Source organism: Nerophis ophidion, linkage group LG21 (assembly GCF_033978795.1).
Source record: "Nerophis ophidion isolate RoL-2023_Sa linkage group LG21, RoL_Noph_v1.0, whole genome shotgun sequence".
Lineage (NCBI taxonomy): Eukaryota > Metazoa > Chordata > Actinopteri > Syngnathiformes > Syngnathidae > Nerophis > Nerophis ophidion.
This window is the reverse complement of record NC_084631.1, coordinates 2,584,184-2,599,968: the sequence shown is the minus strand read 5'-3', so window position 1 is coordinate 2,599,968 and position 15,785 is coordinate 2,584,184. Positions and strand designations below refer to the sequence as shown.

Genomic DNA, 15,785 nt, shown 5'->3' with positions numbered 1-15,785 from the left:
ATCCGTTGTGGTGAAGGAGGAGCTGAGCCGGAAGGCAAAGCTCTCAATTTACCGGTCGATCTACGTTCCCATCCTCACCTATGGTCATGAGCTTTGGGTCATGACCGAAAGGATAAGATCACGGGTACAAGCGGCCCAAATGAGTTTGGGTCTCTCCCTTAGAGATAGGGTGAGAAGCTCTGCCATCCGGGAGGAACTCAAAGTAAAGCCGCTGCTCCTCCACATGGAGAGGAGCCAGATGAGGTGGTTCGGGCATCTGGTCAGGATGCTACCTGAACAGGTGTTTAGGGCACGTCCAACCGGTAGGAGGCCACGGGGAAGACCCAGGACACGTTGGGAAGACTATGTCTCCCGGCTGGCCTGGGAACGCCTCGGGATCCCCCGGGAAGAGCTAGACGAAGTGGCTGGGGAGAGGGAAGTCTGGGTTTCCCTGCTTAGGCTGTTGCCCCCGCCACCCGACCTCGGATAAACGGAAGATGATGGATGGATGGAGGTTGATTACAAATATGCCGATATGAAGCGAATGTCTGGAAGCGGCTTGAAGATGATCTGTAAAACATCATCTATGCAACATTTTGACCAAAGAACTACCATTACATGTTATGTAGACCACAAGGAAGTGTTTTACATTCAGAAGAAAAAAATGCACGTTATATATGAAAACAGATGCGCCTTATAATCCGGTGTGCCCTATGGTCCGGAAAACACAGTATTGGTTTTGCTTTTCATATTCCCCCCTTAACTCGGTCTGCCCAATTATGCAAAGTAGACCATGGCATAATCAAGCCCCACAAATAGATTGCAGTCTTGTGATAAAACACAAAGTATTAGATTATGGTAGACGGTAAAAAAAAAAAAAGTGTGTACCACCTGCTAGGGGGTATGTCTCGGCGTTTTACCACCACGGGAGCTGAGGGAATTTAATTAAAATGTATTATGTCTAAGTTTCTCTCCATCTGTTGTAATATAGAAGTATTAAAAGTTTAGACAAACTCCCCCCGGCCCCAAGAACAGGGGTCGGGAAACTTTTTGTCAGAGAGAGCCAAGAAGCCAAATATTTTAAAATGTGTTTCCGTAAGAGCCATATATTTTTTTTTAACACTGAACACAACTAAACACGTGCATTTTTAAGTAACATTTCTAGAGTATAGTAAGTATTTTATTCTTTGTAATGAAATTGTTATTCTGAAGCTAACTGTGAGGGGGCGTGGCCTGCGGGCCTGCAGCGAAGCGGGGTGTTGCCAGGACCGGCCTCGAAATTAGCGACAGGTGCCTACCTGCCGCTCTGTTATAAGCAGCAGCCAGGAGGAGAGACAGGGTTGGGGCTGGAGCCAGAGTGCGAGCAAGAACGAAAGAGGAAAAGACAATTGCTGGAAAGCAACTGAGAGACTTATTGAAAAATAAAACAATATTGTAACCCTGAAACAGGCTCTCATGTCGGTAATCTCACTAACCAATAATAAATAAATAACGTTTTACCATTAACGCAACTTCTTGAACAGGTGCGTTGGAAAACGGGTGGATGGATTAAAAATGCACGAGGATGTTTTATATTTTGAACGTTATTTTTAACACTGTGATTACAAGTGGAAATATTCATTACTTATCGTGTTAAGCAATGTCAGCTAAGATTTATCCGAGAGCCAGATGCAGTCATCAAAAGAGCCACATCTGGCTCTAGAGCCATAGGTTCCCTACCCCTGCCCTAGAAGTTCAACCCTTAACCACATTATATTAAATAGACCACATCCAACAACCCATATCGCAGTACCCACAATGCAAAGCAAGATGTGGCGACGAGTTTGTGACGAAAAATTCAAATAGTGTCAGTTTGCCTCAGCGTAACACAACTCTCACAAACACACATCTGGATTTACAAGGTCGATGCACCATCTTGGCTGCAAGTAAATATAAGAAGTGAAGGGCGATATACCAAACTCGCACGCATTACAAACATAGCAGCTAAAATTAAAGCTGCAAGCAGCGTTGGTCGGGTCCGCCTTGGGCTGCTGCCCCCGAGACCCACGGCCAGATAAGCGTTAGAAGACGCCTTGGCGCCACTATTTTGAGAATCTAATGCATTGTGAAAGTAATGCAGTTGTTGTATTGAAGTGAAAATATCAAACTTCCTGTTGATTTTTGCTAAAGTATGTTAGTTATTAAAATGTAGGTCTAAGTGAGACCTACATAGTGTTTTTTGTTTCATGTCTCTCTGACATTCCTACCGGAAGTTACAAGCAGTTTTGTCTGTGTTTTCTTCCTAGGAGCAGTTTGTCCGTGTTGTATTCCTAGGGGGGCGGTAAAGCGCAATTTTGAGTTTTGAGGTTAGGTTTTTTCATCAGATCGCAATTTTTGCCAGACCTGATGTGTGTGTCAAGTTTGGTGAGTTTAGAAGCATTTTAAGGGGGTCAAATAACAGCTCAAAGAGGCAAAATGACATTTTTTTAGGACACTTTGCACAGGGGTTCTTTGAAGGCGCGTAAAATCAAAACCTGAGAACTTATCAAAACTCTGTTCTATACTTTTAATCAGAAGGGTTCAATCTCTCTCCTGTGCGAGTTTGAAGCCAAAACAACAAACGCACTCAGAGGAGATAATGTTTGAAGAAAGGTGACCGGTCTTTACAAAACTTTTGTTTTGAAGGGGGAATGGCAAACTTCCTGTTGATTTTTGTTGGGGGTTGTCAATCTATGAAATGTAGGTCTAAGCGAGACCTACATAGAGATTTTTGTTTCATGTCCCTCCGACATTCTTACCGGAAGTTACAAGCAGTTTTGTCTGTGTTTTCTTCCTAGGAGCAGTTTTTTCAGTGTTTTATTCAAAAATAGCGCTAGAGCGCAATTTTGAGTTTTGGGGTTTGGTTTTTTTCATTAGATGGCAATATTCGCCAGTCCTTATGTGTGCGCCAAGTTTGGTGACTTTTGAAGCATTTTAAAGGGGTCAAATTACAGCGCAAAGAGGCAAAAATTGCATTTTTTGCGAAAATGTTATTTTGAAGGGGTTTTTGCCAACTTCCTGTAGATTTTTGCTGAAAGAAGTGAGTGTATGAAAATTGGGTCTAAGTCAGACCTACATAGGAGTTTTTGTTTCATGTCGCTATGACATTCCTAACAGAAGTTACATGCAGTTTTGTCTGTAATTTTTTCCTAGGGAGCGCTAGGGCGCAATTTTACTTTCGGGGGATTGGTTGCTTAATATGTTGGGAAGGTTTGCTATACCGACGTGTGTGTCAAATTTGGTGAGTTTTGAAGCATGTTAAGGGGGTCAAATTACAGCGCGTAGGTGCGGAATAATAATAAAACACAGCAGTTTCAATACGGTCCTTGGCCCATGGCAAAGGACTCCTGTGGAGTCCTTTGCCATGGGCCAAGGACCCTAATTATCTGCCTACCCACACCCAACATTTCAGATCCAAACCACAGGTCCATTATTTAACTGGCAAACCCAATAGTCCAGTGCACCGATACATCATCTCACTACCATCAGGGCGCAGGTACAGAACTATCAAATTCCGGAGGGCCCACATCGGGAAAAGCCTCAACCCTGCAGCTATAGTCGCCCTAAAGCAGCCCCGGCCGACCTGTCTGACAAGCCTGTAAATGTGTTGGTCATGTATGATGTCTTTTTGTTATTTTTGTTCGTGATGCGTAAAGTCTGTTGTTTAAATGTACGGCAGTGAAAATGAATTTCCCCAACGGGGACCAATAAAGCTAAATCAAATAAAAAATATAGATTCTTTAAATGTTGACAACATTGAAGGATAAGCATCAACACGAATGGCCCATCGAATCCTAAATAACACTGCACCAGCGCCACTTAAGCACTTTGTCCAGTTTACATCTGCTGTGACAACTCGAAACACACGATCCTCCACCAGGGGGCAGTGTAGCTTACCCAGATGTAAAACCTCTTTTACACAAACAGCCTTTTTATGTAAAGCGATAAAGCAGGGGTCGGGAACCTTTTTGGCTGAGAGAGCCATAAAAGCCAAATATTTAAAAATGTATTTCCGTAATTATATTTTTAACACTAAATACAACTGTCAGATTCAAACACTGATGACATCTATTAAATAGACAAGAAGCAAGGAATTAAACAAAGACTGGATTCAATTTAGCTCAATGAGGAAAAATGCGTAGTCATGCACCCTTGTACAGTGTTGTTCCACACTCTGACAAGAGAATGTTACCCTCTTTTATTTGGACTTTCCCTGATTACAACAAAATAATAGGTGCATCTCTTATTCGTTTTGATAACATTCGAAAGCGAACTAATAGAAAATAAAATACTTTTGACCATTAATGCGATAGAAACAGATGGATGGATTCAAATGCATGAGAATGTTTTATATTTTGAACATTATTTTTAACATTGTGATTACCAGCGGAATTAATAATTACTTATCGTGTTAAGCAACGTCAGCTAAGATTTATCCGAGAGCCAGATGCAGTCATCAAAAGAGCCACAGGTTCCCTACCCCTGCGATAAAGGAATGGAACGACCTGACAACAAACTTGAAAAGTACAACAGATTACTCTTCATTCACAACTGAAGTTAAAAAGTGGCTTTGGAGCAAACAAAGCTGCTCACACGGTCAATGAGGTGGGCACTATTTTTATGCATGAGAACATTTTGTTGTAAACTGTAAGGTGTGTCTGTTAAAATCAAGGTTGTTTTTACAAATGATGTGAACAAGAGCATGTATTGTCTGTGTTATGATGTAAAGGGGAGGTGTGGTTGTAATGTATAATAAGTATGTGTCAATAAAAGATCATTTTATGACTTTATTTTTAAAAAAGTCATAAAATGCTACAGTATATTTTTATTGCATGATTTTTGTATCCCTTAAATTATATAGCCATGGACCGCCGATGGAAATGAGCTATTTAGCTATAATGTGGTGCAGAACATATCTGTCTTTGAGCTTAATGTCTCTCATTCAAACTTGTCCACCCTCGTCGTCATTTTAAAAATCATTGAATGTTTGTTGTATTTCCACCCTGGAAAAGCAACAATTCAAATTAAGCGCCTAAAATTGATGGCATAGATACACATGTGTATGAAAACTTAAGACTGCAACTATACTTTGAAAGTTTCAGTCAGGCTTTTTTTGTTTTTTCACTCAAGCACTTTGTCCAGTTTACATCAGCTGTGACAACTCAAAACACACGATCCTCCACCAGGGGGCAGTGTAGCGTACCCAGATGTAAAACCTCTAATGCGCAATCAGCGTTTTACATATAAAGCGATAAAGGAATGGAACGACGACAACAAACTTGAAAAGTCCAACAGATTACTCTTCATTCACAATTGAAGTTAAAAAGTGGCTTTGGAGCAAACAAAGCTGCTCACACGGTCAATAAGGTGGGCACTTTGTTTGACATGTCAACTTTATCTGTATTATGTTTTATACATTTAAAAAATGTAGTTGTAAACTGTAAGGTGTGTTTGTTAAAACCAAGGTTGTTTTTACAAATGATGTGAACAAGAGCACGTATTATCTGTGTTATGATGTAAAGGAGAGGTGTCAATGAAAGGGCATTTTATGACTTTCTTTAAAAAGTCATAAAATGCTATAGTATAATTTAATTGCATGATTTTTGTATCTCTTTAATTTAGTTAGCCAGGGACCGCAGAAGGAAATGAGCTATTTAGCTATAATCTGGTGCCGATCATATCAGTCTTTGAGCTTAATGTTTCTCATTCAAACTTGTCCACTCTAGTCGTTTTTTTAAAAATCATTGAATATGTTTGTTGTATTTCCACCATGGAAAAGCAACAACTCATATTAAGGGCCTAAAATTGATGGCATAGATACACATGTGTGTATGAAAACTTAAGACTGCAACTATACTTTGAAAGTTTCAGTCAGGCTTTTTTTGTTTTTTCACTCAAGCACTTTGTCCAATTTACATAAGCTGTGACAACTCGAAACACACAATGCTCCACCAGGGGGCAGTATAGCGTACCCAGATGTAAAACCTCTAATGCACAATCAGCGTTTTACATATGAAGCGATAAAGGAATGGAACGACGACAACAAACTTGAAAAGTCCAACAGATTACTCTTCATTCACAATTGAAGTTACAAAGCGGCTTTGGAGCAAACAAAGCTGCTCACACGGTCAATAAGGTGGGCACTATGTTTGACATGTCAACTTTATGTGTATTATTTGTTTATGCATGACAACATTTTGTTGTAAAATGTGAGGTGTGTCTGTTAAAATCAAGCTTGTTTTTACAAATGATGTGAACAAGAGCATGTATTGTCTGTGTTATGAAGTAAAGGAGAGGTGTCGTAATGTATAATAAGTTTTTGTCAATGAAAGGGGATTTTATGACTTTTTTTTTAAGTCATAAAATGCTATAGTATAATTTTATTGCATGATTTTTGTATCTCTTTAATTTAGGTAGCCAGGGACCGCCGATGGAAATGAGCTATTTAGCTATAATCTGGTGCAGAACATCTCTCTCTTTGAGCTTAATGTCTGTCATTCAAACTTGTGTACTCTAGTCGTTTTTTAAAAATCATTGGATATGTTTGTTGTATTTCCACCCTGGAAAAGCAACGATTATTATTATAAAGCGATAAAGGAATGGAACGACGACAACAAACTTGAAAAGTCCAACAGATTACTCTTCATTCACAATTGAAGTTAAAAAGTGGCTTTGGAGCAAACAAAGCTGCTCACACGGTCAATAAAGTGGGCACTTTGTTTGACATGTCAACTTTATGTGTATTATGTTTTATACATTTAAAAAATTTAGTTGTAAACTGTAAGGTGTGTCTGTTAAAACCAAGGTTGTTTTTACAAATGATGTGAACAAGAGCACGTATTATCCGTGTTATGATGTAAAGGAGAGGTGTAAATGAAAGGGCATTTTATGACTTTCTTTAAAAAGTCATAAAATGCTATAGCATAATTTAATTGCATGATTTTTGTATCTCTTTAATTTAGTTAGCCAGGGACCGCAGAAGGAAATGAGCTATTTAGCTATAATCTGGTGCAGAACATATCCGTCTTTGAGCTTAATGTCTTCTTCAAACAAAAACTAAACTAACCATAACAACTGCTATCTTTTTAATGGTCTTACACTGATTAAAACCACCTTTATCCAAGCATTTCCGTGACTCAGCAATAAAATGGAGTTATAACGAATGATCCAGCGTGCAAAAAGCTTTGAAAAGAAGAATGTCTAACTAAAGAAATGTCTATTATTAGACATCAATCTTGCATTGTTTCAGTAAAAAAAAAAGACCAATAGATGAAGTCATTTGCTACTTGTATCTCTTTTGCTCCTTTCCTAACAGAAAACATCAATGTCGGCGTGTTTATTTGGCCTACCTTCGCAGCTGCTGTGTCCCTCCTCGTAGCCCGCGCTGCAGCTGCACTTCCCGATGGGCACCAGCCACTCCCCCTCGGCGCTGCAATGCATCCTGGGAGGGCTGTCGGCGTCCACCTCCGAGTTGTTGACGCAGCTGCCGCGCACCTCCACCAGGGTGGAAAAGGCCGCCTCCGCCACCGTGTCGGGAAAGATGGCCAAGTTCTGGACGGTGGCCAGGCAGCGCTTGTAGTACACCCGCACGGCCACCAGGGCCACGCAGGCGCCCACGTCCTGGAAGGCCAGGTGGAAGCCCCGGCGGTTGAGGTGGCCGATCTCTCGCACTTCCGTGTTCAGCTTCATCTTTCTTTCGCCCAAATCCCCCTGCGTGAAGCTCTCGTCGGCGGCGATGGTGTCGATCTTGGTGTAGCGCTCCTCCCGGGTCACGCCGCCCAGGTCCCGGTCCGACTCCACGTAAAGGAGGTTGAAGGTCTCCTTGCAGGTGCCGGCCACGCCGGGAATGCTGTTGCAGTCGCGGAGCGTAAACTGGAGCTCCACGAAGATGCGCTGGCCTCCTCGCCGCGCCACCCAGCCCGTCTGCAGCCAGTTGTTCTGCTGGGTGGGCTCCATCACGTTGCACACCTGGTAGGTCCGGATGGGTTTGTACTTTTCATCCACGCCGCTTATCTCCTCCCACTGCGAGACGCGGGCAGGGCAGGCGCATGTATTGGACAAGACGAGAAAGAAAAGAAAATTAGTGCCCCAAAAATTTATTTTTCACTCGGTTTATGCACTTCATCCTCCACATCATGGGTGTCAAACTCTGGCCCGCCGTGTAATTAGGGTCCGCCAGGCCCATTGCAAAGGACTCCAAAGGAGTCCTTTGCAATGGGCCAAGGACCCTATTGAAACTATAAGGTTTTATTATTATTCTTTATTATTATTCTTTATTATTATTCTTTCTTTTTTTTTGCCCACATCTGAGGTCCTCTCCAAGGTTTCTCATAGTCAGCATTGTCACTGGCGTCCCACTGGATGTGAATTCTCCCTGCCCACTGGGTGTGAGTTTTCCTTGCCCTTTTGTGGGTTCTTCCGAGGATGTTGTTGTAGTCGTAATGATTTGTGCAGTCCTTTGAGACATTTGTGATTTGGGGCTATATAAATAAACATTGATTGATTGATTTCTTTATTCCGCACCTATGCGCTGTAATTTGACCCCCTTAACATGCTTCAAAACTCAACAAATTTGACACACACGTCGGTATGGCAAACCTACCCGACTTATTAAGCAACCAAACCCCTTTAAAATGCTTCAAAGTGCAAGTTAAAGCTCTACTATACAAAGCGAAAGACATTTATCAACAACATCCAGAAACGCCGATCTGTAATTTGACCCCCTTACCATGCTTCAAAACTCTCCAAATTTTACACACACATCAGGACTGGCAAAAACTGCCATCTAATAGAAAACCAAACCCCAAAAATCTAAATTGCGCTTAGCGCCCCCTAGGAAAAAACCCAGACAAAACTGCATGTAACTTCTGTTAGAAATGTCGTAGAGACATGAAATAAAAACCTCTGTGTTGGTCTGACTTAGACCAGGGCTTGAGTAGCGGCGGCAGCAGCCAAAGGCGGACCCGACCAACGCTGCTTGCAGCTTTAAGTATTATTCTTTCTTTATTCCGCACCTATGCGCTGTAATTTGACCCCCTTAACATGCTTCAAAACTCACCAAATTCGACACACACGTCGGTATGGTAAAGCTTCCCAACTTATTAAGCAACCAAACCCCAAAAATGAAAATTGCGCGCTAGCGCCCCCTAGGAAGGAAAAAAAACAGACTGCTTGTAACTTCCGTTAGGAATGTCGTAGAGACGTGAAACAAAAACCTCTATGTAGGTCTAAGTCAGACCTACATTTCCAATTAGAAACTTCTATAGCAAAAATCAACAGAAATTTTGCAGTCATTGGACTGGACTCTCACACTATTATGTTAGATCCACTATGGACTGGACTCTCACACTATTATGTTAGATCCACTATGGACTGGACTCTCACACTATTATGTTAGATCCACTATGGACTGGACTCTCACACTATTGTGTTAGATCCACTACGGACTGGACTCTCACTATTATGTTAGATCCACTATGGACTGGACTCACACTATTACGTTAGATCCACTACGGACTGGACTCTCACAATATTATGTTAGATCCACTATGGACTGGACTCTCACACTATTATGTTGGATCCACTATGGACTGGACTCTGACAATATTATGTTAGATCCACTATGGACTGGACTCTCACAATATTATGTAAGATCCACTATGGACTGGACTCTCACACTTTTTTGCTAGATCCACTATGGACTGGACTCTCACACTATTATGTTAGATCCACTATGGACCGGACTCTCACACTATTATGTTAGATCCACTATGGACTGGACTCTCACACTATTATGTTAGATCCAGTATGGACTGGACTCTCACACTATTATGTTAGATCCACTATGGACTGGACTCTCACACTATTATGTTAGATCCACTATGGACTGGACTCTCACACTATTATGTTAGATCCACTATGGACTGGACTCTCACACTATTATGTTAGATCCACTATGGACTGGACTCTCACTATTATGCTAGATCCACTATGGACTGGACTCTCACTATTATGTTAGATCCACTATGGACTGGACTCTCACTATTATGTTAGATCCATTATGGACTGGACTCACACTATTACGTTAAATCCACTACGGACTGGACTCTCACTATTATGTTAGATCCACTACGGACTGGACTCTCACTATTATGTTAGACCCACTATGGACTGGACTCCCACACTATTATGTTAGATCCACTATGGACTGGACTCTCTCACTATTATGTTAGATCCACTATGGACTGGACTCTCACACTATTATGTTAGATCCACTATGGACTGGACTCTCACACTATTATGTTAGATCCACTATGGACTGGACTCTCACACTATTATGTTAGATCCACTATGGACTGGACTCTCACTATTATGTTAGATCCACTATGGACTGGACTCTCACACTATTATGTTAGATCCACTATGGACTGGACTCTCACACTATTATGTTAGATCCACTATGGACTGGACTCTCACACTATTATGTTAGATCCACTATGGACTGGACTCTCACACTATTATGTTAGATCCACTATGGACTGGACTCTCACACTATTATGTTAGATCCACTATGGACTGGACTCTCACACTATTATGTTAGATCCACTATGGACTGGACTCTCACTATTATGTTAGATCCACTATGGACTGGACTCTCACACTATTATGTTAGATCCACTATGGACTGGACTCTCACACTATTATGTTAGATCCACTATGGACTGGACTCTCACACTATTATGTTAGATCCACTATGGACTGGACTCTCACACTATTATGTTAGATCCACTATGGACTGGACTCTCACACTATTATGTTAGATCCACTATGGACTGGACTCTCACACTATTATGATAGATCCAATCCACGTCCATTGTACCACCAGATATTCAAATCCCAGCCCTGACTGAGTCCTTGAGACTTTCCTGGAGATAGCCAGGACAAGCCGGCACAGCAAAGGCGGCGTGAAAAGCGGCGTGTTAGCACTGGAAACATCACCACTGCTATGGTGACAAATGGTCTTTTTAGACGGCGAGCAATTGACGCATCAATTGATTTCTTTCATTGAGCGGGAGATCTTCCAGGCAGCCCGACAAGTGGACGCAATCACATGAAACTGTTGGGTTGGCACTCGTCTCCCACACATGCCGGCCTGCTAACAAACTCCTTTCTCAATCAAAGTGCAAATGGGCAACACAAACTTCTCTACCCAGATCTTTTTGGTAAGATTACCGTATTTTCCGGACCATAGGGTGCACAGGATTGGAAGGCACACTGCCGATGAATGGTCTATTTTGGATCTTTTTTCATATACAAGGTGCACTGGAAGCACGGTGGAAGAGGGGTTAGTGCATTTGCCTCATAATACGAAGGTCCGGAGTAGTCCTGGGTTCAATCCCGGGCTAAGGATATTTCTCAGTGGAGTTTGCATGTTCTCCCCTAGACTGATGAAAATGACAGACCTCTGTCATCATTTTAAGTGGGAGAACTTGCACAATCGCTGGCTGTCTAAATACTTTTTTGCCCCACTGTGTATATAAATGTTATATATATATATATATATGAGAGAGAAATACTTGAATTTCAGTGTTCATTTATTTACACATATACACACACATAACACTCATCTACTAATTGTTGAGTTAAGGGTTGAATTGTCCATCCTTGTTCTATTCTCTGTTACCATTTTTCTAACCATATGCATGTACAGTAGATGGCAGTATTGTCCTGTTTAACAGTGTCACAACATTGCTATTTACGGTAGACGAAAATGTGATTGCTGTTGTTGTGTGTTGTTACCGCGCTGGGAGGACGTTAATGAAACTGCCTAACAATAAACCCTCATAAGAAGCCAAGAACCTGCTCTCGATCATTCTACAGTTATAACGTCATTGGGCAGGCTCGCTGTTTATATTGTGGGAAAGCGGACGTGAAAACAGGCTGTGGACACGTCACTCAGGTCCGCATGGAGCTGGAGGGGGTGTGGCCTCCAGTTCCGCCTGAATTTCGGGAGATTTTCGGGAGAAAATTTGTCCCGGGAGGTTTTCAGGAGAGGCTCTGAATTTCGGGAGTCTCCCGGAAAATCCGGGAGGGTTGGCAAGTATGGCCTTATAGTCTGGAAAATACGGTAAACGTTCATCCATCCATTCATCAAGCCACCCTCTTCCGCTTGTTTGGGTCCGGGTCACGGGGGCAGCAGTCTCAGTAAACAAGCCCAGACTTCCTGGTCTCCGGCTACTCCCTTCCAGTATCACCGGAGAAACACGAGGCGTTCCCTGGCCAGTTGCAAGATTACAGCTGTATACTTAAGTTACATTTACTGGCTCCTCTCGATGCGAACGCTCTGTGGCTCCACCCTGAGCTCGGGAAGCCGGTTTTTAGAGGGAGTCCAACCCCCCTAGGGAGGAAACTCCTTTTGGCCGCTCCTATTTGTGATTTTGCTATTTCAGTTACTACCTAAAGCTTGTGGCCATAGTTGAAGATAGGACCGATCGACCAGTAAATCGAGTGCTTTGGTTTTCTTGCCTTCACCATATTACTGCAGACTAAATTGCACGTCTATCTCTCGTCTTTTCACACTTGTGAACAAGATCCAGAGATAGTAAAACTCCTCTTCCAAAGGATAACTTCTTAAACAAATAATTATTTAGCCTTAGCACCGAGTCAGCCAAACTAATCCGGCGTTTACACGGGTAAGTGCGTCGTCTTATCTTGAATCGCCAGTTCGTAGCCTTGTAAGGACTCATCGATCGTTTACAAACCGAGTTCCGAGAGGAAGTGACGCCAGAAAGCCTTCGCCACTCACAGGAAGTGACGTCAGAAAGAACGCGACACAGCCAGCTTCATAGTAAAGCCGTTTCGCAACTCGGAGCTAACCACTGGAAATTTGGAACCGAGTCATCCAGACATGCCCGTGTTTCTCCTTCTTCTACATGTACAGAAGCTTGTGGAAATCACAAACTAATACCTTAAGACAGTGGTTCTCAACCTTTTTTCAGTGATGTACCCCTGTGAACATTTTTTTAATTCAAGTACCCCATAATCAGAGCAAAGCCTTTTTGGTTAAAAAAAACAGATAAAGAAGTAAAATATAGCACTATGTCATCAGTTTCTGATTTATTAAATATTATAACAGTGCAAAATATTGCTCATTTGTAGTGGTCTTTCTTGAACTATTTGGAAAAAAAGATATAAAAATAACAAAAAACTTGTTGAAAAATAAACAAGTGATTCAATTATAAAGATTTCTCCACATAGAAGTAATCATCAACTTAAAGTGCCCTCTGGATTCATGAACTAAATTCTAAACATCTCTTCACAAAAAAATAAATCTTTAACATCAATATTTATGGAACATGTCCACAAAAATCTAGCTGTTAACACTGAATATTGCATTGTTGCATTTCTTTTCACAGTTTATGAACTTACATTCATAATTTGTTGAAGTATTATTCAATAAATATATTTATAAAGGATTTTCGAATTGTTGCTATTTTTAGAATATTTAAAAAAAAATCTCACGTACCCCTGGGCATACCTTGAAGTACCCCCAGGGGTACGCGTACCCCCATTTGAGAACCACTGCCTTAAGAGAAGGAAACGCGCGATTGCAGCTATTTGGGATACAACACTTCTCAGACGGGCACAGAGCAATGTGGAGCGACGGTTTTGTTTAAGGCCTGGAAGAACGGCAAATAAAGAAGGGGGAGTACGATCTTGGGGCAGAGCGTGGTGCAGGACTGTACGGAGAGTGTACAGTGGCCATGTCTCTCCTCAGATCTGAGTCCAAATTTAATTCTGTCTCTGTTTGATTCTTTGCCTTTTGTCTTGTTTAATAGGTGTCATCAGTGTTTGAACATGAAGTGAGTAATTTTGTCATCAAAATATTTGTGATTAATCCATCCATCCATCCATTTTCTACCGCTTATTCCCTTTCGGGGTAGCGGGGGGCGCTGGCGCCTATCTCAGCTACAATGGTCCAGCCCAAATTACAACAATAATGAACATAATATAAGTAATGTTCAATGTGTAGTAATAACTGTAGGACAGTGTGAATATTCATGTGAGGATGGATGGGAAGGTTTGATGAGGGCAGCTGTTTTTGTTTCCTCTTTTTTTTTTTTTTACAAAACATAGTTAATAAATATGCCTTTTTCAACACACATAAGTAAAAACCGGCAAAGAAAAAAGAAGATGCCAACTTACCCCATTGGGGGGAAATGAGGTCCAGCCCAGTTCTGCTTGTGTCTCTTTAGAATTCAGCAGCACCACTGCAGGAGAAAAAAAACATTTTTGATTAAATAAATATGTTTATCAATGGCGCATGACAACACACACAAAAGCTTATTTTCTAAACTTTTTAAAAAGCGATAATGGAAGTAGAATATTTGGAGTAATGAAAAAAAAAAGGGCCCTTAACTCTGAAACCAGCCTGTCAAACAATGAGTGGACACGTTGAGTTCATTTATTTTTACACTTTTAAAGCATCTGTTGAGGACTTTTTTTTTGCATCAACATTGATCTGCGCCCGTTTGGAAAAAAGAAGACAGATATAAAAAGAAGTGTTCAAAACAAGTCAGATTTTAAGCAGTATGGCGGTGGATTTACTAGGAACACTTTTCAGCACCATGGACAGCGACACAGGCCAAGTAATGGTCTTCAGGCTCCAGAGTACTGTGAGAGGACTTTGCCACGATACTCCTGTGTTTACCATTTTCTGTCATGGCCTGCGAGCTTGGCACATCAACTGTGTCGGCAATTGACTCGTGAGTAAGTCGTGTTCATACATTAGCCCGACTTTGATTGCATGAGTTGGGAAACGTTGGCAATACCAAAGGTTAAAAGGAACATTACGACTCCCTAAGTGCACACAAATACAGATATCTAAAACTGCGTATTTCCTATTGAGTTTTGGCTTCTCCTTCACACGCACATTTGAGAGTTTGTCCGGAAAAATGGAAATTTGGATATATACATACATATATAAAAAGGGGTGTGGGAAAAAAATCGATTCGAATTTGAATCGCGATTCAGAATCGATTCTCTTTTTTAAAAAATCAATATTTTTTAATCAATCCAACAAAACACTACACAGCAATACCATAACAATGCAATCCAATTCCAAAACGGAACCTGAGCCAGCAACACTCAGAACTGCAATAAACAGAGCAATTGAGAGGAGACACAAACACCACACAGAACAAACCAAAAGTAGTGAAACAAAAATGAATATTATCAACAACAGTATCAATATTAGTTATCATTTCAGCATAGCAGTGATTAAAAATCCCTCATTGACATTATCATTAGACATTTATAAAAATAATAAAAGAACAATAGTGTCACAGTGGCTTACACTTGCATGGCATCTCATAAGCTGGACAACACACTGTGTCCAATGTTTTCACAAAGATAAAAATAAGTCATATTTTTGGTTCGTTTAATAGTTAAAACAAATATACATTATTGCAATCAGTTGATAAAACATTGTCCTTTACAATTATAAAAGCTTTTCACAGAAATCTACTACTCTGCTAGCATGTCAGCAGACTGGGGTAGATCCTGCTGAAATCTATGTATTGAATGAATACAGAATCGTTTTGAAACGGAAAAATATCGTTTTTGAATCGAGAATCGTGTTGAATCGAAAAAAAAAACGATATATTATCAAATCGTGACCCCAAGAATCGATATTGAATCGAAACGTGGGACACCCAAAGATTCGCAGCCCTAATATTAATATATATATATATAAATATATACATACATACACATATATATACACATAC

General features: G+C 41.0%; 1 protein-coding gene across 2 annotated transcripts in view; it reads right to left on the bottom strand.

Moving 5' to 3' along the window:
- Nucleotides 1-15,785, bottom strand: part of LOC133539581 (ephrin type-A receptor 7-like) — a 708,400-nt gene that overhangs the window by 584,602 nt on the left and 108,013 nt on the right. For both annotated transcript variants that reach the window (XM_061881603.1, XM_061881604.1), the window contains exons 2-3: nt 14,203-14,267; nt 7,347-8,019 (exon numbers count right to left, since the gene is read on the bottom strand). In XM_061881603.1, coding sequence (XP_061737587.1) covers nt 7,347-8,019; nt 14,203-14,267 — 738 coding nt within the window. The remainder of the gene's footprint in view (nt 1-7,346; nt 8,020-14,202; nt 14,268-15,785) is intronic.